Consider the following 26,545-nt stretch of genomic DNA (forward strand, 5'->3'; position numbering starts at 1 on the left):
ATATTTAGGTGATTTCTCCTGACAGTGACTAGTAGCAAATGCTTAGAGAAAAGACTGTATGAACAGAAAATTCATAGAGACTGGGAACAAACTAGAGCAGGAGCAGGCAGCCCAAGCAAAGAGACAAAAATATATTTGGAAAAAATACATAAAGGAGAAAATGATTAACAGTTGGTCAAAAAAAAGTCCAACATTATACTGTTACTTGCTCTTTCTCTGAGCTTTTCTGAAATTTCCTGTAAAGTAAAGCATGAAATACCCCCAAACACCTCCCATGAAACACCACAGCCACAAACCACATTTTCATCTTGACATTTCTTAGTCTGTACTATTTAATCACAAAGGCCCTAGGAGCATTTCTATGCCTAAAAGAAAATCATGGGCTTTCCTTTTCCTATGCTTTTTAAGTCCTTTCTTTCAGTAATTTCTCTCTTATTTCCCCTTCCTTCTCTGTCCATATCCAAGAAGTAATTGCATGTGACAGTGTTCCTTGTCTTGTTGATGCGCAGAGTATGTCTTAAGGGATAAACCACAGTACTCCATAAAAGTATTTGCCCCTGTCTACATCACACACATTAAACACAAAAAGGATTCTTTTGCTTCATGTTTGGACATGATGGGGGGGCAAGAAAAATGCATAGGTCTGTCAACAGTGTGACTAGTAGTGGGAATGAAACAGAAATCTTCAAATAACTCTGAGGAAATTTTAGCTCCTGCACTAGGAGTATGAATGGCAATTTTTAAATGCAACTCCCAGGCACACATGGAGGTCAAACAATTCTCCAGGATCACTCAGTGGGTGGAGTAATACCACAAACAGCTGAGCCGTAATCCATGCATCTCATAAAATCATTTTTTTTGGCACAACAATACATTCATTTGCCAACAACAGTTTGAGCTGGAAACATATGACATTTATATGCAGAAATTAAACAACGACTACTGCATCATGCAAATACCACATACCAAACTTGCACTACACAAAAACAATTTAAAAAATTGCAGCCAATTAATTTACGAATGAAAAATATTGACTTGATTAACCAGCCAAACAGACCCCAAAACAGCTAACATCATTGCTGTTTTACCACTAATAATAAAAATAGGTTGCCAAAATCTGTGTAATCTTGGATTTGTCTAGAAAGATGAGGTCAGAACTGCAGTTTGGGGAAGTTAGAATGGAAAGGTTCATAACATCTGTAGCCTATAACTGAATAGACAGTTCAGTGCAGATTGTTAGCTGGAGAAATATCAAAGGAAGAGAATTTCAATATGATTTTCAACCATCTAAAATATTAGAGAAAAAAGTTTTGCAGTAATTATGAACCATCTACAAGAGCTTCAAAACAACTGCGCAAGTAGGCTATATGATAAATATCAATGAGATTTAAAAGAAGAAATACGTTATTAATCTAAACAGCAACTGTACACTGATATAAAGTGCTGAGGGAGCTGGCAGATGTTACTGCTAGGCCACTCTCTGTCCTCTTTGAAAGGTCATGGAGAACAGGAGAGGTGCCTGAGGACTGGAAGAAAGCCAATGCCACTCCAGTCTTCAAAAAGAGCAAGGAGGAGGAGCCAGAAAACTACAGGCCAGTCAGCCTCACCTCCATCCCTGGAAAGGTGATGGAACAGTTCATCCTGGAGGCCATCTCTAAGCATGTGGAGGACGAGAAGGTGATCAGGAGTAGTCAGCACGGATTCACCAAAGGGAAATCATGCTTGACCACGTCAGCATGGATTCACCAAAGGGAAATCATGCTTGACCAATCTGATAGCTTTCTATGACGGAATGACTGGCTGGGTAGCTGAGGGGAGAGCAGTGGATGTTGTCTACCTGGACTTCAGCAGGGTGTTTGACACCGTCTCCCATCACGTTCTCATAGACAAGCTCAGGAAGTGCAGACTGGATGAGTGGACGGTGAGGTGGATTGAGAACTGGCTGGATGGCAGGGCTCAGAGGGTTGTGGTCAGTGGCATAGAGTCTAGCTGGAGGCCTGTAGCTAGCGGTGTCCCCCAGGGGTCAGCCCCGGGTCCAGTCTTGTTCAATGTATTCATCGATGACCTGGAGGAAGGGACAGAGTGCACCCTCAGCAAGTTTGCCGATGATACTAAACGGGGGGGAGTGGCTGACACACCAGAAGGCTGTGCTGCCATTCAGAGGGACCTGGACAGGCTGGAGAGTTGGGCCGAGAGGAACCTCCCGAAGTTCAGCCAAGGCAACAGGGTCCTGCACCTCGGGAGGAATAACCCCAGGCACCAGGACAGGCTGGGGGTTGACCTGCTGGAAAGCAGCTCTGCCGAGAAGGACCTGGGAGTCCTGGTGGACAACAAGTTGAGCATGAGCCAGCAGTGTGCCCTCGTGGCCAAGAAGGCCAATGGTATCCTGGGGTGCATTTGGCAGAGTGTGTTGCCAGCAGGTCGAGGGAGGTGATCCTCCCCCTCTACTCAGCGTTGGTGAGGCCACACCTGGAGTCCTGTGTCAAATTCTGGGCTCCCCAGTACAAGAGAGACATGGCACTACGGGAAAGAGTCCAGCGGAGGGCTACAAGGACAATTAGGGCAGTGGAACATCTCTCATATGAAGAAAAGCTGAGAGAGCTCGGCCTGATCTCATCAATGTGTATAAGTATCTGAAGGGGGAGTGTCAAGAGGATGGGGCCAGACTGTTCTTAGTGGTGCCCAGTGAAAGGACGATAGGCAATGGGTACAAACTGAACCACAGGAAGTTCCATCTGAACATGAGGAAAAACTTCTTTCCTGTGAGGGTGACAGAGCCCTGGCACAGGTTGCCCAGAGAGGTAGTGGAGTCTCCTTCGCTGGAGATATTCAAAACCTGCCTGGACACGATCCTGTGCAATGTGCTCTAGAGGACCCTGATTGAGCAGGGGGATGGGACTAGATGATCTCTAGAGGTCCCTTCCAATCTCAACCATTCTGTGATTCTGTGAAATGGATGGCAACCAGCAACCTCTGCTGATACCTCTGCTCCCCACTGAAACTTCCCTACTTACATAATATAGCTATTAATTGGCCTTGTATAAGGCCTGTTTTAGGGAGTCTGTTAAACTATTGAAGATACATTATTCCAAAAATGGCTGTTCCTTTACTTTCATTCTAAATTAAGTGTAGCTATTACATGTACCAGCTCCAAAGAGATTTCATCTAGTCATCAACATATCAGTTGACTTATTTAAAGCACTATTAACATTTAATATCTTCTGGATCTATCCAACCTTTAATTTAAAAAATCGGTGCAACATACATTCTCCTTTAAAAGGATATCCTTTGAACTGTAGCATACAAGCTAGAAGCACTGGTTCCTCAGTAGAAGAATATCATTGGAAACATCTCATCCAATACCTCCACACTTAATATTGTAGTCATATATATCAAAGACAAACAGCACGACAAATGTAATGTAGCGTAATTTTAGATTTTATGCCAACACACATTAGCGTTTTTTATTCACAATAGCACTATGTCCTAAAACAGTAACAAAAGCTTTGTTATTCTTTTATGGAAAACTTATTTAAAAGGAAAGATTTATCTGATTTTTTTTAGTGGACTGACAGGTATTGAAAGAATTAAGTGAAGCAATTAACTATGTTTCTAACATTCCCAGAGAAAATAGAAACTATGTACAAAATTATAAAGATATATTATTGTAGAATGTAAACAAAAACGTCTCTGGAAAGAGGAAATACAGTAAAGCGAATATTAGAATGTATATGATTTTAGGTCATGTTATACAATATACATTACTATGGTTTTAGTTTTGTAATCAAATATATAAGGAAAACAAAATCATAAAAGAACTTAAAACTTCTAAGTACAGTTCCCATAAGGAGATGACTTGACTTTGTATGATTCATTTTGGCTTGCTTGCTTTATTATCTGCCAGAGTTCATTATAATATTAAATTAAATTATTTTACTAAATAACTTGCAGGCTGACATAACTGAGAATGCCATTTTATCCTGTGATTTAAAAGCCAAGACCATGATCAAATATACTTTTTAGTCTTGGCCAATTGTGCTTTTCCCTCACCACTCTAGAGAGCAAATTGTTCTCACCCAGAATTACACAATCACTTTCTAAAACAAAGGAAAATACACTGAAATTGTTATATGCTGCATCAACAATTTCAACTGTGCATTATCTGACTAAATAATAAATGCATTAAAATCTCCAAACATCAAAATACACTTTTCATTTGGAAATTAAAACCTTTCAAACTCATTTGCATTCAGTTAGAGTGTAGACTAGAAAGGTCAATGGGTTACATTTTCCTGTTATAGAAATACTGAAGTAAAGCTGTGCCAGAAACCAAAAATATTTCTTGGAATTTTGCCCAGTTGTAGCAGAAGAAATTTTTCTTGTGAAAACACTACCAAGATGTTATAGCACTCTGCAAGATAAAATGGCTGAACACCAGTCAGGATGAAGATAACTCCTAATGAATCAAGGGCACTTTGACAGCTAGTACTGAACCGTTAACACTGATCATAAGGGTTTTTCACTTTTTCTGCCCAGTTCTGTGCTCAGTGGAGCTATTCAACTGCATCGGAAAAAGATTACTGAGCTGATACGATTGCAAAATGCTGTCATGGAGGGAATTAACCTCTGATCACATGGTCACATGTATTTCCACATATACTGTCAGGAAGGACTGTGATGCTTTCCCTATATCCAGAGGGACTTTGCCTTGGCAGTAACATCAAGCACTTCTTGCACTTAGTGCCAAAATTTGAACGCTACATTTGGACTGCCCTGGGATTCTCAGTTAATTTTACCTTAGAGAAGTACTTCTAAAGATCCAGAGCAGATAAAATTTGACTAGATCCTAAACCGTCAAAAGCATAGTATACCTTGAATGTTACACAGTGAGCTCCCCAAAAGACTTTCGGAAGTTATTATCGCTAACTGAAATTGTTCAAAGTAGGAACTCCCACTGTGTACAACTTCAACAGTGCCCTCCACCAAGAGTTCTTGTAAAATGGGCCAGAATTATGATATTCTGTTAATAGAGTAGGAGGAACTGAAAAAAATAAGGATGGACCAAAATGATCCAAACTAGTTTCTTGAAAATTATGTTTGAGATATTTGTCTTTCAAAGTTGGCAACACTACAGTGTAGACAAATTCACACATAACAGATCTATTAAGCGAGTCCCTATTCTGCAAAAGCTTATTTTATTTCCAAATAAAGTATTAGTTAAACAGGTATCATGCAAGTTCCTTATTTATTTTGAATGACTGGCAGGCAAGCATCTTCCCAATTATTCTATAATGTCCCAAGTGTTTATAATTGGATAGTACAGATCTTCATGAATCTGTTTTTCATTTCTTTTTTTCCAAAAGAAAGTAATTTCTTTGGGGAATCAAGACTTCCCAGGAACCGCATTTTGTGACCTTGACTTTAAGTTTTCGTGCTGTATCATAACATTTTACATCTCAGTTTTGGAATAATTATCTCAGCATAGTTGGATTTTGGCATTCTGATACATTTAAGCATATGTTCACATTCCAATCTCATTTGCCATAATATAATCATAGCATTTCATACATAACATAAGCTATTTTGTGGGATTCTAGCAATGTTCAGTCATATGGATAGCGCCGGGCCTAAAGACTGCAATGAAAGACAGGGGAAGGCATTTGAAGTGATTTAAGAGATCCCATATTCACATTGCTTCATTATATCTGGACCTATAGAGAAGAATATAGGAATCAAGATGGAACAATAGCTAAGGATACAGTGAAGACAATCTATAGAGAGAATTAAAATTAAAAAAATATATATATAATACTTACTGATACTTTTAAAGCTAGGCCAGTGAAGAGAATAGCAACCTCGAAGATTCAAACGTAATACATATGGACGCCACTTCTGCAAAATATTTACTACTATTTTGTCCTGAACTTTATGCTTTACTGATGAAAAATTGATCTAAAAATTAAGCAATTAATGTATAAGTAAGTCAGGTATTAATAAGCAGTACATACAAAATACATACCATTATGAAAATCACTATTAAAATAAGAAGTTCCATCTAAACACTGAATCATAGAAGTCTAGAAAACACAGAAACATCTTTTCTTTACATATATAAAAATCCTGCAGGGCTGACTAACAATACTCATACACAGAGGAAGCATGTGCCAGTCTTTATGGAACTGAGGCTAGTTTTCACTGCCCATAAATATAGCTAGTCAGAAATAGCTTCTGCAAAGAAAATTGTCAGACTTGAATTTTTATTTTACTTGTTTCCTTTAAGATGTATAAAACTCTAAAGATGTTAAAGCTTTTTTTTCTAATTAACACTCTACTGATATATCAAGACGTCAAGAACATGTAGTCTATCATCTTAGTTTTACTAGAAGATTTTAAAAACTGATTTAAGCTGCAGACTGCAGATATGTGATCTCTGCTTAAAATTTTTTTTCTCTAATGTCTATCAAAAGCTCAAGGTTAAGAGTTTTTAACAAAAGTACTAGAAAACAGTTTTAGCTGGTTTTAACTTTGACTACTAAGTGTTTCAAAAAGAGCAGAAAAGCTAAAATATAAAATTTTAATAAGAAATATTAAAAATCTCTCTTTTTTCGAGGAAGACTTTTTCTTGCCTTCTTTGTCGATAAAAAAGCCATAAAGAGCACAGATACTTATTTTACTTCTGTAGAACTTGTTACAGCTACATCGCATCTGTTTTTTTTTATTTTATAACATACATTTATTACCGAAATAGTTAGAAAAATCAATCCTGATTATTCATTCAGAATTTTTGGTAGTGGTTACTGTGGCAGAAAGTTAGGAGTTCAGGACTTTTTCCAGTTTTTCCACTTTCTTATTTGGATTTTGTTCTTCTCAAGTTAAAATTATTGGAAGTTTTAACATTAGCTTCATTGAGATCATGAATTCTTTACAGTAACTTAAGACAAGACCAAATGAAGACTTTAGCCATCTACAAGTTGAGCACTGTGATTTTTAGATGCCGGTGATTCAACAGCTGGTAGATTTGAGCTGGTAGATTCAACAGCTCAAATTGGAACAGTGAGACCCTACGAAGTATACATAACAGCTAAGCACATCAGAAGGTCAATTTGAAAAAACTCACGCAGAGAACAGGCATCTGCCTAGAACCAGCTAATAGGAAAAGGTAAGCAGAAGCGTGGAGTGCTCTGGAGCTTCTTTACCTCAGTTAGAAATGCACATATATGCCTGAGCTACTTGGGAACTAGAGCCTAGTGTCCCGCTCAGAGGACAGAATAGCGTAGTAGAGCCAAGTTTAGAGCTCTTCTTATTCTCAAAGGGCATGACTTTTGTTCACTTTCTGGATCCCAAATGGATATCAAGTGAAAGAGAGGTGCCTGCCATCAGGGCCCCAAGTACACTGACAGGATCTTCCTCCCTGCAGGGTTTTAGCTACCTCAGTTCAAGATCAGCTCCAATATGGTGTAGCAGTGTAACCCCGGACAAGACTGCTGCAAGAAGCCTCATTATGGCTTCCTCCTTGCCTCCAAAGCTGCATTTAAACTCAGGCTCTTGCCCTTGGTCCTCGCCTGAGCTATGCTTTAGGCATGCCTGCGCCTGCCCATGTGCGTAGTGGATTCTGACTCTCACTCACCCTGACTCGTGGATTTCACTTCCTGGCTTGACTTTGGAGCTGCGTTGTCACTACGGACTTGTCTGGCAATTGCTGGTGGGTGGCTGATCCTGGTTACTCCCACTGGACCTGCTCTGCTCTACTTGTCTGGGTTCTGTAGCACTGTGCCCCTCGTCCGTGTGACACTGCCCCTGCCTGCGCTTGTGTTACCCCTTGCTCACGGCTCACCTTCCCTTGCAAATTTCACAGCAAGCTTCAGAGGTCGGGCAGTTATTGGAGAAAAGAGAATAAACCTCCCTCAGTCAAAGAAGAACTTTTAGGTCAAAAAATGAGATGTCTAACAAACTAGACATCTCCAGAGTTATGCAGAAGATGCACAGGGTTTTTGGATCATAATTTTAGACCTCAGGGTCTAAAATCTGACCAAATCCTGCTTGATGTGCCCACATACTCTTAAAAATCTGACCTTAGTGTTTCCTTGTGCTGCTGACAAATGGCTACATGTGAGGCAATGACATAAAAGCAAAAGTACTGCTGGTCAAGGTATCACAGCCAGTCTGGCTATGTCAGGTGGAGCCCTTCAAGCAGACCACAATGGTGCGGTCACATAACGTGTATGAGACAGGGAAGTTGAGAGAAACGTGTGTGCCGGGGGCCCTTGGGTTGTTAGGGCACAAGAAACAATGCAATGATGTGGACACTGATAGTGGTCTAGAGACGAAACGACCACACCAACAACTCTTAAGACTTCATGAGTATGGAAGTGAGCTGGTCTGCACCACTTGTTCCAGGGACCACAGGACTCTCTCCAGAGCAAACAGAAATATGCTCCGCATATCTGTAACTGAGTTCACATTCTCCCTCCACATTAGTCACACAGTGCCTTTTAGACTATAGAGGGAGCCTGAGATACTTATCTAAATTTAGCAGGCTATAGCCAAGTCCTGATAATTGATTCTCTTTACAGTTACTCTGATTTTATAATGATGTACCACAGACAACTTCATTTGAATTGCTGCTACTTTTATTTAAGTAATTGAGTAGAACAGGTCAAACTGGGATAAAAAGTTTGTCCTAGATCCTCAGCATACTTGAAATACTGCCTCCTTGTTTCACTCTTTTCTAATGAACACAATTAAAATAAAATATTGGGAGTAATTATGTTACTTACATCACTCCATAATGAACTGTTCTGAGTTAGCAGCATCCAGGTTTGGCTAACTTGAGCACATCTTGCCAGATCAACTAAATTCACATAACGAAAAATCTATGTTGGAAAATAGAATTACATGATATTAAAAACTGTTCAGTAACAATCACCGCTGCAGTAAACAATATACTTTCATTTATCCTAAAAAATAGAACTATTTTCAAATTAAAGATTTATCTCTTAGGACTTTAATCCACACCTTTTATATGTGAATGTCATTAACATCCTTAACAAAGAAAATTAAAAGATGGCTTTGCTTAGAAGTGTGTAAATTCAAGCTGTGAAGGAGAAGACACGGTTGAGTTCCAAAACTGGAGATTTTTCACGGACTATCAGCAGTTTAATTTCATCTGTGTTAAGAGATCACTTGTTCAAACCCCTCTCCTAAACCTGTTTGAGACAATAAGATTTGAAAAAAACCTTTGTAGATTAAAAATAGAACTTTAAAATTCAGCTTTGAATTACCTATTAAGAGGGTTTTTGTAGTTTCTACCTCAGAGTTCTTTTTAACATAGCTAGCATATTTGGTAAACGTATCTATAAATCTTTAATCACAAAGCATTAAAGATGGTCTTGTAATATTATGGTAGAAAAAATATAAAAGCTATCCCAATAGTTCATCTCTTGCAGTCAATGATTCTAAAATATATTGCTGTCACTAAGCATCATTTTGAAAAAGTAAATGATTGTGGCAGCATAGCATTCCAAAAAGGTTTTGTCATGACATGACAGATAATCTCAGATAAAGCTATCTGAGACTACAGAAGTAAGAGACTGAAAGAGTATTTGCCAAGCTCCTTCCAACAGCTCCTCTCCTGCCATTTTTATGACCAAGCGTGAAACAGTATTTCTGCCAGTAGAATGCTAACATTTTCTGTTTTTCAGCTTAGAAGCTCACTAAAACAAAATGAGGGAAAATACAATAAAAGCATTTTTAATGCCTTTGCTACATAAGCAAATATGCATTATATTATAACCGTCTGAAAATGTAAGATACATTTAAGTCTCAAAGACAAAGGGCATATGCAGAATTTTATATAAGACAGCACGATTATTTACAGACAAAAAATTCCCACATCCCTAAGCATTTGGAGAACCAAAGTACTCTACCATATATGGGAAATATAAAATTAAATATCTGATATGAACCCCGACACTTGAAAGGTGAAGTTGTAAGAATGAAAAAGAAACCATCTGAAAGAAACACGCTCAGTAAATTCCCACTTTTTTCCTAAAGCAAATATTGTATAAGCAAAACTTTATGCCTGTAACGTACTTACCTTCGTAACTGCACAATAATGTATCAACGGCTGACACCAATACATCAGTTTAAACTTTACGTGGTAATTGGCCAATGCAAAAAATATATAAATTTCTAATTTTATTCCCTAATATGTCACTGAACAGAAAAACATTTTTTAACATACATGATCATTCAGTTTAGCACTTATTAAGATATGTACATCAATAGTAAGATGTCAGAGTGAAAACATACCAAGGACTCACAGAACTGTATTTCTGTATTAGTTATTTAACATTTCATACAATAACACACAAAATAAAAACCGACTGTCATTATATCAGTACGTGGAATATCATTTGAAACATTATCCAGAAAAATGAACGCATACCATCTCCAGAGTTCACTCAAACTATACAGATATAAGACAAATCTTGAGTCAAATACAGGCTTAAATGTTGTGCTCAGAAGCAATACACATAAAGCCTTTGCAAAAGTAAGGAAGTAATATTGAATTTTGTTTCACCTCTGGCTAAGAAGTGAAGAAAGAGTGACTGTGAATGCAAGTGTGGAGTGGGTTGATTACCGAAGTACAGGTTATCTTGGTTATATTGAAATTTATTTTAAATAATAACTGAGTCACTAAAAAACAGTTAAAATCAAAAGGGGATGATTTAATAAAATGACTTCTTTCACAAAAGGAAATCTTCCTTCCTTAAGAGAATCTTCTGTCCTTTCTATACTACATGCAATCCTACTGAAAGGAACAGGATTGAAAAAATATGCCGGTCGGAGTCCGTTTTTATCACAGAGACTAAATTAAATCAAAAGAAATAAACAAAAATATTAAGAATATTCTACCAGGGTCTAAAAGCGTTTTCTGTTTCAAACTATAAATCCTATTCAAAGGCCATATTTCTTTATCTAGAAAAGGAAAAAAACAGATAGGAGTATCACCGATAATGTAGCTTTTACTGCCAATGTTTCATCACGTTAATGAGGACAAATTCAAACAATTGGCCTGATTCTCAATATATGTTGTCCCACAAGTAATCCTTACACACTAAAGAAGTTCAATGATATCAACGGAACTGCTGGTATGAGTTTAAAAAAACAATCCAAATTATTACAGATTTGCAGAATCAAGGCCAAATTGTTTTTTCCAAAATTCCAAGATACCTGCAAAAATGTATGAAAAATGTATTTAATGTTTCCTTCCTGTATATAAAAATACACTTAATATTCAAAATATGCAGAATATTTTAAGAAGACTGATTACTAATGTTACTTTATGAAAATACAGTAATGCATTTGCAAGACTTATTTGCGTGTAGATTAAAATACCCTGAATCTGCAGATACGTAGGAGTAATTAAATACCACTGTGTAACTTTTAACTATACATTTTTTAATTTTAAGTAATAGTAGAGGTTGCTGGGACCATAGTCTGATTAGCTCTGGAGTCAGTCTTGTCAGGCTGTAAAGGGGAATTCTTTGAAATACTGAAGATGATCCTGGACCATTTTTCATAATTAAAGATTTCATGCAACATTGTTATTTAATACCTTTCTTGGGAAAATAAATCATACTCCTGTTAGAAAATAATATTAATATATTTACTGCTGTACTGAACAATAAAACAAATTCGCATTTTCTAATACAAGTTACAAATGTATTCATAAGTAAACATTATGTTTACCAAATTCATCAACGTATGAATTCCTTCTACTTTGTGCCAAATTACATAGAACAAAATCCCTATTTTCAAGATATTAAGAAGCTATGGCAGATAGTGCACGTATTGTAAAGAACTTTGGAACAAATAGAAAAAAAGAACACAGGTACCTGTTACTCCAGTAGATTACAAAACCTTGCATTAGCTGCCTAAGCTCTATACCCAGGACATGAGGAAAATCAGGTATTTTAGGTTTAAAAAAACCAAGCACTGAGCAACTTAAAATAAGCCAATTGCTGCAGAGAATTGTCTTATCTATCTTCATTCTTTGTAATTTAGACACCTCATTCAGGGCTGCAAGCAGACGTTCCCTTCCTATGAAGGTCCATATCCCAGAATTCCTCCTGAGGGTAAGCACCATCCATTCTTTCAGAGAAGGGGCTCAGGTCTTTATCAGTATTCCCATTTTACATAACAACCTTGTCGCTAAAGCGTTTCTGGACCTAGATTCCAGGCTCTGGCCTGGATGACTCAGCCCATAAGTCCTAGGAGGTGGCTCTAACCAAAACGATCACCCAATAAGGATAGGTTATCTCCTGTCCTACTGAAGAATTATCTTTATACGAAAGGATTTTAAGTCTCAGTGGACAACAGGAGGTGTATAACAGTAAATACGATAGTAATCATGCTCTGTTGCAACCCCATTTTATAAAGCGATCATAACTCCATTTTATATAGAGCCGAATCTGCCATAATAATTTGATATACTTTCTCAAATTAAAGTATCAGTGAAAGAGTCTTTAGAATAAATTAAAAAATGAATACAAATAAGCAGTACCAGATGATAAACACCAAAAAGTTTTAAAGGAAGTAAAATAGGAAATTCTTGAAGAACTGACCGAGGTACACAACCTATTTCTAAATAGACATGGTATCAGAAGATTGGATGGTGACAAATACGATACCAATTTGATAAAGAATTTCAGGGAGGAAGAATTAGAAGAGCTGGAGAACTCTAAAAAACCTGAGCTTCCACAGGATAAGAAGGAAAGTCCTCTTACTGTCTAAAAATTAATTTAAAGATAAAACCCAAAAGCTACAGGTAAATCATCAGTTTTCACAAGGACATGACTGACCAGCAGTGTTTCACAATAATATATGCTAATAAAAATGTGAACTGTGAAGTGACTAAGTCTGCTGAGGATACAAAATGCTCAGAGTAATCAAATTCAAGAGTGTGTTGCAAAGGGTTCCAAAAAGATAGTAGAACAAGGAGGGAATGGAGACAAAGTGACACAAGAAATTCAATGACAATAAATGCAGTGTAGCACACACAGCAGAAAACGGCCCTAACTGCAGATACACAATGATGGGTTTTAAATCAGCTGTCTTCACATAGTGAAGAGATCTTGGCATTACTACATGTAGTTCTCTGAGAAAGTCATCTCAATGTGCATTAATTCTCAGAACAGGAAACAGAATGATAAGAATTATTATGAAAGCACTAGAAAACAAAACAGAAAACATCGTCTGACACTTACATACATCTGTGGCATGCTCCTATCCTTAATGCTTCTATCCTGAACTCTCTATAAACCTCTGGTCATGCAGAGAAATAGGAAAAGCGCAAAAAAGGGGAACAAAGATGATCAGAATAAGGAACAGCTTTTGTGCAAGAGGAAATTAAACAAGATTAAAACTCTTCAATTGAGAATAGCATGTCAGACAGAAGATACAGTAAGATGCACAAAATTACTAAAATCATGAAAACAAATGCTTATTTAGAGAAAACTATTATTTAACTCCATTTCTTAACAGGAGAAATACAGGCACCAAAACAAATTATCAGGATGCAACTGTAAAACAAACCAGAGGAAGCACTTCATTCACACTTTCTCATCCTTTGCCAATTACAAATGGGTATAAAATAATTAAAAAAAATTTTACATAAAGGCCCATCAATAGCTATTAAATGTGATCATATGGGTGCCACTTCCACCTCAATAAATCACTAAAGGGAGGATATGTGAAAAGTAACCACTCTAGAATTACCCTGTTCTTATAGTCTATTCCTCAGATATCTTCTACTGCTTACTATTGGGAACAGGATACCAAGGTTGGTGAACCATTGGCGGGATCACTACAGTTATATTCACTTTATATACTGAGCGTGAACTGATGACATCCGTCAGACTGCTCAGGGAAGCACAGCATACTTGAATTAATTTCAGAATCTTGACTCATGAGAGAAGTACCAGGCTATTCCGGCTAGAAATTTTTCACATATACTCAGAAACACAGATTTAGATGACTAGACAACTTCAGAATACAATAGGAGGTTCTTGCAGGGCTAGACAGCAGATGACGATTGTGTATCACTACAATCAGACACTTAGGTGACTCAACAGTATTCTGCCTAAGCCCTGCCTGAAGTGCCTAAATCCTCTGTAACTGCTACATTGCCATTAAGTAATGGACATTAAATAATGACATTAAATAATGACATTAAACAATGCCCTGAGGAATATCTTGTTTGCACAGGCTGATGCAACCAATCAAAATTAAAAAATGCATTAAAACCCTCAAGAATTTATATGCATTTTCCTATGAAAATAAGCCTCACATCACACCACTAAAATTCCCAGATGGCTGTTTCTAATTATATCTCCTCACTGCAGAATGTACAAATCTCAACTTCTCACCAAGCAAATAACGAAAATAATTGCATGGTAGGACTTTACACATCCTGGCAGAAATACCACGGAAACATTAATGTTAATTTTTGCCACTTCTACCACATATAAAATTCATCCAAAGGGGAACGGTGGAATCCTGTATAATTCTCTAATCCAGTACATTATTAATGTAATGCAGAGAAAATATATTTTAAACACAGTTCTTTTAGACTGCTGTTATATTTCATCTGTTTGAAATAATCAAAAAAGTATATTTTTCTAGCTGTATGTTTTTATTCTTGAATCCTGGGAGTGTATTACAGCTATATTAATTTTAAAGATATTTAAGTGGTTCAGAATGTGGTTAAGCAGTAACAAGTGTTTTTGAAAGTACATAAATGTGTAGCCCCTTTTAAATAACAAATGCCTTCTATAAAAGCCCCCTCCTTTGAAAGACTTGCATCCCACGATGATTATCGTTGGATCCATCACAGGCTTACCTAACCGAAAGTCTGACTGATGTGGACATTTAGACTATTTCTTTAGCTTCAAAACTTCACATATCTTAAAACTCTAAGGAATTTTGAGGTAGAGCACAAAAAGTACTTGAAAAAATTGAACTATATGATTTGTTAAAATGAGAACGAAGATATAGGATGTATTATTATTATTCATAGATACGGCCTAGTTTCTTGGTAGAAGAAAAAAGCAAGGATTTTGATTTGACACTCTCTTGCTAACAGTCCTTTGAATTTTCAGTTCTGAAATGGTCTGTTGTAATGTTAATTTCAGGTAGGATCAAGACCACAGTATCCAGCTTGAGAGCAGCGCAGCCACTTTCTGTCAATAATGCATTAGCATACCATGGTGCTGCTGATTTTTATAGGAAACTATTAAAAAAGGTGAAATTTAAAAGCAAATGATTTACAGCTGGCTCTGGAGACAGATCTTATCCCAGTAGGAAATATAAACTGACAAACATTTTTTCCGTGGGAACAGAATTGAAACGTAGTAATAGTGATATTTACCAAAACAAATACTCTGTGATTTAGAAAGGAACTAGTGCCAAATATCCTCCACAGGGCTACAGGCAATAAAATCTCATTACTCTAAGTTCCAAAGCTTTAGAAGTCCAGGCATGCTTTATTTTCCACAGTGTGTGCCTGTTCAAAGTACACACAAATTCTACAGAAGCTACTAAAGAGAAACAGAGAAGAAAAGAAAAGTAGCTTAAACTATGGAAGGATCTGACACTCTTAGTATAAATTAAAATTACTGAGACCCTGAAGTCGAGATTCACTTACTTTCACTTACTGTGAAAGCTCCTGCTTTCTGGGAAGACATCCTAACCAAAGACCAGAGGTGTGGTGGAGACAACACCCAGCAATCTCCCCTTGAAGATATTACATTGTATCTACCAAAAAGCAAACATGAAGATTGATGGAGGCAATTAAACAAAGAAAGAGTGAGGGACTTTCCTGCAGCACATGGTCAGACACCATTGGGAAGCTCTAGATTCCTGCCAGTAAAGAGAAGAGCTCTTTCTCTACTTACAGTACTGAGAAAATAGTGAAAGCTCAAGGAAAAGAAACTAATACTCAGGAGACTTCTAATAAAGGAGACTACCATAACTACTACCAGGTGACAGAGACACACAGATTTCCACTTCTCTCTGGATCAAGGGAGCCATGTTTTTTTAATATAAAATTGAAGCATTTCAAATAGAAAGATTCAAATATTCTCTCTCCATAGAAACAGTTCTCAAGCTTTCTGGATAGCTCCCTTCTTCTGTGTAATAATTTTTGTCCCCTCTGCACTTTTCATATAAATAAAGCCACAATATTTTGGCTTGCCCCACAGACCCACACCCCCAGCTTCCAGCCCACATATGTAAAAACTCGTACTTTCTATCCCACCCGCATACATAAAAAATATTTGCAAAAATACTTTAGGCTCAGCCTAATCCCCCTGTATAATCAGAAGAAAAACCTCCAGAAGGCACTCCCCCATCCCTCTCACTTCCATGCCAGTTCCACGTACACCTAGCAGGAATGCTCCCAGTGCCCTCTTTTTGTTGATCTCAGTCTGTAACCTTCTGTTTACAGCAAAACGAACCAAGAGAATCAACTCCCACCCTTTGCAGTCCAACACCTTCTGCGCTACCTCCACAGGAAAAATACAGCACAGCTGCGCCTTCGTGCAGCGAAGTGACCACAGCACGTGCCACTACAGCTCACTTTAGCTCATCACTACACATGAGAAAAAGAGATGGGAGGAGGCAAATACTGTCTAGCACACCAGCCAGTTAACACAAAAAACTTGTTCTTGCCTGGGCTACGGTCTTCATCTATACCCCACCCTTACACCCTCACTATCCGAAGTAAATGTTATTCTGCTCATTCAGATGGGGAAGACAATTTTTGAGGAAGGGGAACAGACAAGAAAGGTAAGGCAAGAGGTAAGAGCATGGACTGGATGAAATTTTGGAGAAGCTTCTTTCTGCTGCTGGGATGCATGTTCCTTTTCCAATTGCACTTTGAAGAACAATGGCAGCTGCTGCAGTCGGTATACGCTAAAACTGCCTAGAGACCCTCAGGCTAGACAGGCAGGGAATTGTTTCATCAGTGGATCCCAATAAGCTTAAACTTGAGACAGCCCCTGGGACTCACTGAACACTTTAAACCAGCAAAAATCTGGAACTGCTGCCGCAAGAGGGTGATCTACTCCTGCTTCTGCATTTACCCACCACTTATTTCCCATGTCCTCCTTTGTACCCAGACAAGTATTTGTGCAGCCACACAATGACTTGGATCAAGGAACTGAACCAACTTTTAACTAATTCAGTAAAAGAAGAAAGTGGCTATTTTTCAGACAGATCTGTTCCTTGATCTAGTTCACTACAAAGCCACAAAAATTACTATTAAGAACGCAAAGGGGAGGATGGTGCTGGGACAAGAAAAGAGCACAGAGCAAAGGATGGGACAGCCTCCTTCAAATCATATGTGTGGGTCCAAGAGCCTCAGCAAAACTTCAAGACCTGAGGAACTTTAATATTGAAAACTTCAGCATTTGCAGGGTTAAGTGATACTGAACTGTAATTTTAAGGCTCTTTATTTTAGATCTAGGTGCTTAACTCCGGCCTAAATTCATTTCAGGTTTCTGTATCCTTTAGTGAACCACAGCATAGTTTCCTTCCAGAAGGAATAAATATTGCATTACAGAAAAGCTTTTTATTTTCCAGTGCTGTAAAGGAAAGCAAATCACAGGTCCCTACCACAAAAAAACAGGATGGAAAAAAACATCGTATTTCAAAATTAATTACTATATACAAATAAGAACAGAAAAATACATTTTGTTCAGCTCATTGCACAAGCATGTATTACATATAGGAAAACATGAAAAGGTGTAGAAAAACTGGTTTGCATGTTTTGTTTTAGGAACAGAAAACTATATAAGCACACTGCTTAGATTTAGGAGTTTTACATTCCTTATCGTTACCTGTGTGCTGTGCTCAGTCATAAAAACGAATTGAGATGATAATGCAGATTCCTGAACAGACACACTGCTAGTTAAAGAACTTTTAAATTTATCAGCTGATTTATTTGCAAATACTCAGAAAATGTAACCCTTATTTACTAATTGTTTCCTGACAATCTGAGAGAAATGAATCACTCCCTAGTGAAAAACTCAGCATCATCTTTACTACAGTGCTCTTTTGGCTAACAATCTTTAATGAATGCATTTTATCCATTGCTGAAGGTCTTCTTTGTTTTCTTTCATACCATGTTGCTTCTACTGTATTAATATAATTGACCTTAATTCCTTTTATGAGATACAATTTCCTTAGCTCTAGCGTTTGGATTTTAGATATATAGGACATGTAAAAACTATGTAAAATAATGACAAACAAAAATAATTCCTCTTCCTACAGTGACATATTTATACATGGATCACAGAAATAAGGCCTGAAAAATGTGTGGATTAGGCAATTTTCTCTTTTTTTAATTTTCCAGTCTATTACTTCTTCATCAAAAACAGTACAATTATCACATTCTACTTTGTTCTCCTCAGAATAACACACAAAAATATACATTGTGATGAGACTAGCATCAGGGCTGACTAACTACCTACCAGCGCACAGATTAAAACAGCTAAACCAAGGTTCTTATTTGCAGATCCAGTCTACAGCAACATTTGGTCAGCCAACAAGCTCTCAGCTCTCATTCAGGACCCTGTATTTTGAGATCTGAACTGAGCTGTCTTAGTCTACAAGGCGAGTCTCACACTTCCTGGCAGAAAATGAACTATGTATTTGGAAATTAAGAATCCTATGTACACAAATAATAAATCTGACAGAAAAACCCTACAAGGTAGGCATCCAGTCCAAAAGCTAGTTCTATCAAAAAAATATGTGGACTAGGGACTTCATATGTACCCAACAAATTTTTGTAACAGAGACAATTCTCACACAAATAAATATAGAACAGTAAGTGCCGATGTACGATGGTAAACCTAACCTGGCCAACTCATTATATATCTAATATAGCTGCAAAGAACTTTAACCCATAATTGTGATATTAAGGTTGCTCTGAGAAAAGTGTCTTTGAATCAAAACGGAAGTGCCTTAGGAGAACAGCATTTAAATATATAGCTATCCCAAGAAACCACCTCCCCTCAGGAGAAATTACCTGGCTTAAAATTAGGGTAACGTCAGGACATTCCTGACCATAATTATCATAATTATCTCTGTCCCAAAGAATCTAGACATCTTTCTACAAGTAACTGTAAAGTTTTGTTCTTCCTGCATGTGTAAAGTTTAGATTCTCCCTGGATGGGTGAACTTCAGATGAATATACTGGTTTACATGTAACTTTAAACAATGTAGGCTAGAAATAGACATGTGGCCTCAGAAATGGGTAACCTAGGAGGACAGCCTGAAACACCATATATTGAGCTAATGAACTGGATGTCAAGAAGATAGGACTCATAGATTAACACACAAAAAACAGATTTCTCCCAAACTGGAGAAAGGTAATGATATTGTCAATATTCTACATTATGGAACTAATGGAAAGACTACATTATTTCAGGGTTTTTAGTGAAGAAAAGATGCTAGTATGCACAGACCTTCTGAAATTTGAATAATTATATATAAGTACGACAAGTTAGGTATGTACGCAAGCTGTCTAGGACTTCAAGGGTAATTCTTTCATACCAAGGGGACTCAGGTGTTCAGTTGTGACACACCGGGGAAGTCCAAAAAACACTCATAATACAGTACTGTCTTATTAGGGAGGAGAACATTAGGATGTGGCAGTGTAGATTTTGTTCATTCTGCTACTCATACAGCAACCGAATCTCTCCCTCTCTTTTGTTGCTGTTCATACTTCTATAGGGGGGAACATATCCCTTGAAGTGCACAGTGTTTGGAGAAGAGGTTCATACTACAGATTCTTCCTTAACCAGTAAAAAAGTCTTAGTAATTAGAGGAATGAGTATTACCATGACCAAGTTCAGCCCACAGCCGAATCTTTGGATAGTAGAAATTTTGGGGTACTGGATTAGCCAGTATTAAGAAAATAGCACAGACTAAGCCCCAAGGATGCCCCTAGCCAAAATAGACCAATCTTGCATTCATAAAGACCATATGCACTGCCAGTGGAATCCATGTCATCTGTGTCATCTTTCTGCCATCTAACATAAAGAATTAAAAGTCGATTTGATAAGGGCTGTAAACTATGGCCAAGATTTAGCAGAGGCTTACAGATTCAAGATTCCTGACACTTCACTGGCATTATGCACATGCTTAAAATTAATTATATGCATTTGGTTTTAGGCTTCATGGGATAAAACCGAATGTTAAGTATACTATAGTCCGTAACATTTAAAAGAAAAATGTGTCATGTTTTTCTGAAATACCATTTTCACATTTCTGTGATTTTAAATTAGTGGAGACACAGGGCTATAAGAAATTAAAGGTTATAAGTAAGACATTAAAGATAAAACATTTTAGCAGCATTTCCAATGTATCCCTCAACGGCAATCATTTTCAGTAATGGATCTTAGTTAAACTGGGCTTTACAACTGAAGGCTCCATGGCCATTAGTTAACAATCACGTCCTTCCCTTAAATGTTACCACAAATTAAGCTCTACTGATTATACCTATTTTTAGCAATCTGCAGATGAAGATTCCTATTTGGCCAGAGCCTCTTACTTTTGCGTAAACTACCTTCTTTTCTAGAAGTTAGCTTATCAACAAGCTTTCACTCTCTAGAACTGCAGTAGATTCCTTATCCCTAGTCTTGCTTTCTGAGCTAGCAGCTTTTACTGTCTTCCTGAGTTGCACAATCTCTGTACAGTCTTCCCTCTGTCTTTGAGAAAATAAACTGTGATCACAGTCTTCTACCTGCAGCAAGCAAGTTCCTTTACTTCTCTCAGTTCCAAGCTCTACCTACCCAACACATTACCTGATTTCATGTTCTCCCTTTCTAATTCTCCCTATTTCTGTTTCAGTCTTAGCTCAGAGAAACTTCTGGATGTCAGGATGAGGCATGCAGAATATGATAATATGATCAGCTGCCACTGAAGAAAGGCATAGCATTACTTCACTCCTGAAGTGCAGCAGCCAGAACAACATAAACAGGAACTTTCCTTTCCATTGCACAGACATAGCTTTTGAAACAAAACATAATATATACTGCATATTAAATACACGTAATAAGTTAGTTATTATTTTTAGAATACCAACAAACCTGTAATAAGGCTTCTTCTGGTAAACGGGATGTTTTACGTTTAACCGATTCATAGGTAAGATATTCATTTGAATCAAAACAGCCTTCCTGACCTTTCTTTACCAATCTCTGAAAAAAAGATGCAATAAGAGAAGTACAATTTTATCTTAATTGCAGGTTTATACTTTTAAATACATTTAAATATTCAGGAACATTGTCCAAAAAAGGAAGTCAAATTTGCTAAATTTAGTTACACATCTATGAACATTTGTAATTGCTACTGCCGAGAATAATTACAGTTTTAGGGTCCATCTCATGATTTTGAGTTGTAGCAATACAATATAGAAGCATAGAAGGCAATGTACATTTCCAAACTAAAACATTGTGTACAGTAATTTGTGCACACCATATGACAGAAACATACCGTTAGAGAACAGAAAGGAGAAAATATGGAGAGAAGGAAAAATTAGCAAAGAAAATGGGAGGGAAGAAGACAATGGGATGGGAAAGACGGAAAGAATAGAACAAATGGAAATATAATGAGCTTTAGATTACAATTTGCCTATTAGCAGCAGTATGAGTCCTTTCGGCCCATTAGGTTTACTTGTTATCATCATCATTATTGACCTAATACTACATTTTAAAGGCAATCAGAGTGTCATCTCAGAAGCCCTGGCGCATCCAAGACTCCCACAGAAGACTGGCAGTTATGACACAGGACTTACAGGTGATTCTTGCACTCCTTGAGCATTAAGATGGAGCCCTGCCTGGTTTGGCCTTACCTTATCCTGGGGCCTGTCAAATTACACCAAATGCCTATGTTTAGGCAATTTAATTGCACCTAAAATGCCTACAATAGTGCATACTAATCAAAAAACGTGAAGAGATTCAGCTATTTTTTTTTGTTATAGGCATTCTAATCTAACTGCAGAAGTCAAACCAGTCCTTATAACTGCTATTAAGAATGAAATTTCAAGAATATTATTTCTTAAGAATGCCGTGCTGTCCTCCGGAAACAGGACATCTTTTGTTAACCCAGTCCAGCCAGACTAACATTTTAGGTACTTTTACATACCAGCAAGAAACAGATTAAGGAAAAGGTATGGGAGGGACAAGAAACAAAATATCACAAGTGAGAGTCAACCAAATAATTTTAGGAACTAGGGAAGAAACAGGATTGATGATAGGCTTACTCTGGGAAGGATTTGACAACTCTTGCTTGGTAGCCAGCAAGGGATTAATTGTGCATAGGTGCCTTTCATTCTGACCAACGGCCCTACAGTAGGGGAAGCAAAAGGAGCCAAACAGTGGGAGAGCTTTATCTGTATGAGTGTGTTTTTTGAATCCTCATGTTATCAGTGTTGGTTGGGTCCTCCAGGTCCCATCACTTTCCTTCCCCACATGGTATTTCCTGAGCAGCCCACCACGGTGCAGCATGCTCTTCCTTCTCCTGGAGAAACTTTTCCAGAAATTACAAGAGCCATATTTCCCACAGTGAGGCCAGATATGACTGCTGGGAGATGGGTGTATGGGGTCCAGAAGTGCACGTGCAGCTCCATGCGCTGCATACTCACAGCTGATACACACCCCCATTTTGGCTACCTCATGCTTTTGGGGAGGGGAATGTAGTTATTGAGGCTTCCCCTCACTCTGCAGGGATCTACAACTTTTGTATTCGTCTAGCTGCGGTCTAGAGGCATCATCATTATTAGTCATCCCAAATGGGAAACGGGCATCAGCCACACGATCCAGGCTAGCTAAATTGCTGATAACATATGACAACAGTCAACCCCTTTTACTGCTTAAGGTATGACCAAGCTTTTACTCATAATTTGACATCTAGATCACATAGGCAATGGTCTACTTCCATAACAGTACTTTAACAGTAGTATTAGCAGTAGTACAGTACTTCACTTAATATTGATAAAGCTGTTTTTCCATAAATATTAGCATTTACGGAGGTAATCTTTAATCACTGAGCTTACTATATTAGAAGTATTATATTGCATACCTCAAAATATGCTTTTGTTTTCAAAGAACTGCAGGCCTCTGCATGCCAAGCTTTTAAGACAGCATTTAAAGATATTTTGTTAAAGATCTGTTGTAGTTTCCTTGCTGCCACTGAAAAATACATTTAATGATAACCAATTTGAGGACCATAATTAAGAACAAGTGCGTCATGTAAATGCTTTAGATGAATGACGGCTTACCAAATTACTTTTCAATAAAGTAGTTACTCAGTTCATTTTTTGTATGGATATAAATAACAACTTTTTATAATAAATATAATTAAAACCTTTACAATAGCATTCCAAGTTAGCAAGCAAAGCCTAAACAGGACATAATTCCATTTTATTAGAGTTGCATATAAGACATTATTGATCTACAGCTTGATTTACCAAAGCCAGTAATTTCACATCTCTTGAAGCTGCAAAATGTATACAGACCTAAGTGAAATAAAATATAATTTCATAATTTTAAAAATGTTTTGGAAGGCATAGAAGAGAGTACATTCAAACCATTCGTAGATGTCACCTGAACTGGAGAGGGAAAGAACTGTGAGCAATTCACAGGACAAAATTCAAAATAGTCTTGATAAAGGGGAGAGGGAGTCAAAAGTCATAAAAATAAATTCAGCATCACTTAACATAGCCTTTATTTTTAACCTAAAGTTGTCTTGAAATTCAACTGAAATAAACTAAATGACTATAAAGGAACATTTAAGATCTATTTGTGTTTGTGAAAAATGCCAATGTGTCTCAAACGCAGCACAAGATGCAATTTTGATGGTATATTCCTATATTTGTTTTCTGCTTTCTTAGTCATGTTTAAATGCTACATGTTCTAGGGAACATATCGCACAATATTACTTAACTACACACTTCAGTAAGCGTACACTTCACACTTTCATTATACACTTACATTACACACTTCAATAACTTTTTACACTATGCAATCAATAAGGTACAGAAACTGGAAAGATTTGCAGGGCAAATGACTACCAAATACCATCAAATTTTCATTATCCAAAAGACACAAGGGATGCAGGCAAAATCTCCCAGGACTGGATGGGAGGGACTGCCATCTACATTAACATGCTCTGATTTTAATGAGTCAGGATCTAATAGTACCCTGGTGGCAAAACCAGTTTCGAAACTCCCAGTCCCTTCAGTTCTTTCTCATAGCACGCTGCTCACTCCTGGACTTTTGCCATACATCACTCCTTCCTTGGGTTAGCCCACAGTTCAGGATAGCTCTACTATAAGCAGACTGCAAAAGTGATCAGATTTTATTTAAGAAAAAAGACCAACACTTTCTTAATTGTTGATCATTCCACTAACCTAGCTTACAGTGCAATCCCACAAACAGTTATACTGGTACTAGTGAAGAGTCAAAAAATTGAGGAACAGAGCCAGGAATGACTGAATAGAGTTTCTTCATACGCCGACTTTGTTACAGAAGTAAATATATGGTGCAATTATGCCCACCACATGCCTCCAGATGACTCCAGATGCTTCTGTGGATTTAAGATTAACAAAAGTTGCCTTGGCTGAAAGCAATATTTAGAACAGAATGAAAAAGAAAGTAATAAAAAAGAATAGAAAGGCTCTGAAAACTGCTTAGGGAAGTCTGACAACAGTTTGGGGCTCCTGCTCTGTGAGAGCTGTTGATTCCCACATAACCTCTGGAGATCAAACCCACAGCTATATGTAGTGCTTTTGCCCCATTCTGTACTTCTAAAGAGCTTCTGTATGACTGAGTGAAGTCAGGTTAAATAGAGTCCATGCTCACAGCTGCTGCCATGTTGGGACATTCAAAAAATCCCATACTGGCAGGATTCGTGGAACACAGAAAGTATCAGGCAGAGCGAATAAAGCATTTTTTTGTTCTCTGTCTTCTTTTTCTGATTAATTTATTTTGATTTTCACACTTTCCCCACCTCCTATCAAGCACTCTCTCTGACAGAAGCCAAGACCCTGACTCCTGTGATCCCTCCAGCTTTACTCCAATCACTGTACTCTTCACCTCCCAGAAGAATATATCAGCTCACTTCACCCTGCAGTTCTTACACACACTTCACTTCCCTAACACGTCCCAAGCCTGCTTTGCATCAGCTCTGTTCCTAAATCTTCAAGGGAGAGTACCGGCACTACCCTAGCAAAGCACTACAGGGAACCACTGCCTCTCACAGGATTAAGCCACTGGTGAACCAGTCAATGGCATCCTGCAATGCACCGCAGCAAAGAGAGACATTAAAAGACTTCGAAAGCAAGACACTTTGCTGGGCCAATTTTTTTCTGAAAAAAAGCATATTTCCTGTTCAATTAATACAGCATAATTTTTCTCTAAATAACAAGTAATTTTGTCTTAGAAAAACAGCTATGAAGACTTACATGTCTTTTTTTCTTTGTGAATCTGCACCAAGATGTTCCACTTCTGAATAATTACTCTTACTATTCGGAATTTATAATGGACTACTGCAAGAGCCATCTTCTGCTCTGTCTTTTTTCTTTTGTTCTTTCTCAGTAGATGATATTTTATCCAACCTCTAAATTTTAAAACAAATGAACACTTTAGTGTGGCTCCCACAGTGAATGAAGTAAAATTCATAACACACTGCAAGTTGCTGTGAAAAACAAAGCAATCAAGTTTACCAGTATAAACTTCTGAACTGATGTTTGTTATTTATAATTTAAACAAAATATACATTGGCAAAATTGTTCAGTAATAATTCACTTTGCTCATTTTAATAACATTTCTGCTTTTCTTAGTATTCTACATTATTGCTCAATAAAACATCTGTTTCCCAAATCACATATTCCCACTGGTGTCAGAAATACTTTACTATATGGATCTGTAATTATGGAATAACTTTTCAGTAGTTATGCAAAATAATTTAATAGTGCTAGATGTATGCATTTGCTTAAGCATTGCCTTGAACTGAGACTTAAAAGTGCTATTTAAATTTTCTTGGCAATAGAAGTTAAAATTAAAGTAATAGAATAAAAACTCACTATTTTTAACAATTATAACTTTCAGTAAAAATCCTATCTCTCATCTATGCTAAATGATGAGAAATAATCAGATCCAGAACAAAAATGTATTTCAAATGAATCATATGTTGCTGTTAAAATACAGTATGTCTCCATATCCGATTAGCTAGAAAGACTACTGAACAAATTAGACTTTACAAGACTACTCTCATTTGTCAAAATCTCTCTGATTTGGAAGTAAAAAAGGATTCCATTTAATATATTTGGAAGCAATTACGAATGGAACACTTCTGCTTCAATCCAGCTTCTATTATAATTAAACAGAAATGTTAGCTCAGACAGTCTTCATAAAGCTGCTGCAAAGGAAAAGGGAATAATCTTCCATAACCCTGGCATATAAGACAAATAGAAAAA

The 26,545-nt window shown here is 37.3% G+C and overlaps 1 protein-coding gene across 2 annotated transcripts in view; it reads right to left on the minus strand.

The window, feature by feature from the left end:
- Positions 1–26,545, minus strand: part of FBXL13 (F-box and leucine rich repeat protein 13) — a 106,593-nt gene that overhangs the window by 65,368 nt on the left and 14,680 nt on the right. For both annotated transcript variants that reach the window (XM_068927977.1, XM_068928044.1), the window contains exons 5-9: positions 25,532–25,686; positions 23,149–23,258; positions 21,159–21,266; positions 8,778–8,873; positions 5,817–5,952 (exon numbers count right to left, since the gene is read on the minus strand). In XM_068927977.1, the coding sequence (XP_068784078.1) occupies positions 5,817–5,952; positions 8,778–8,873; positions 21,159–21,266; positions 23,149–23,258; positions 25,532–25,686 (605 nt within the window). The remainder of the gene's footprint in view (positions 1–5,816; positions 5,953–8,777; positions 8,874–21,158; positions 21,267–23,148; positions 23,259–25,531; positions 25,687–26,545) is intronic.

The sequence above is a fragment of the Struthio camelus genome, chromosome 1, assembly GCF_040807025.1.
Source record: "Struthio camelus isolate bStrCam1 chromosome 1, bStrCam1.hap1, whole genome shotgun sequence".
Taxonomy (NCBI): domain Eukaryota; kingdom Metazoa; phylum Chordata; class Aves; order Struthioniformes; family Struthionidae; genus Struthio; species Struthio camelus.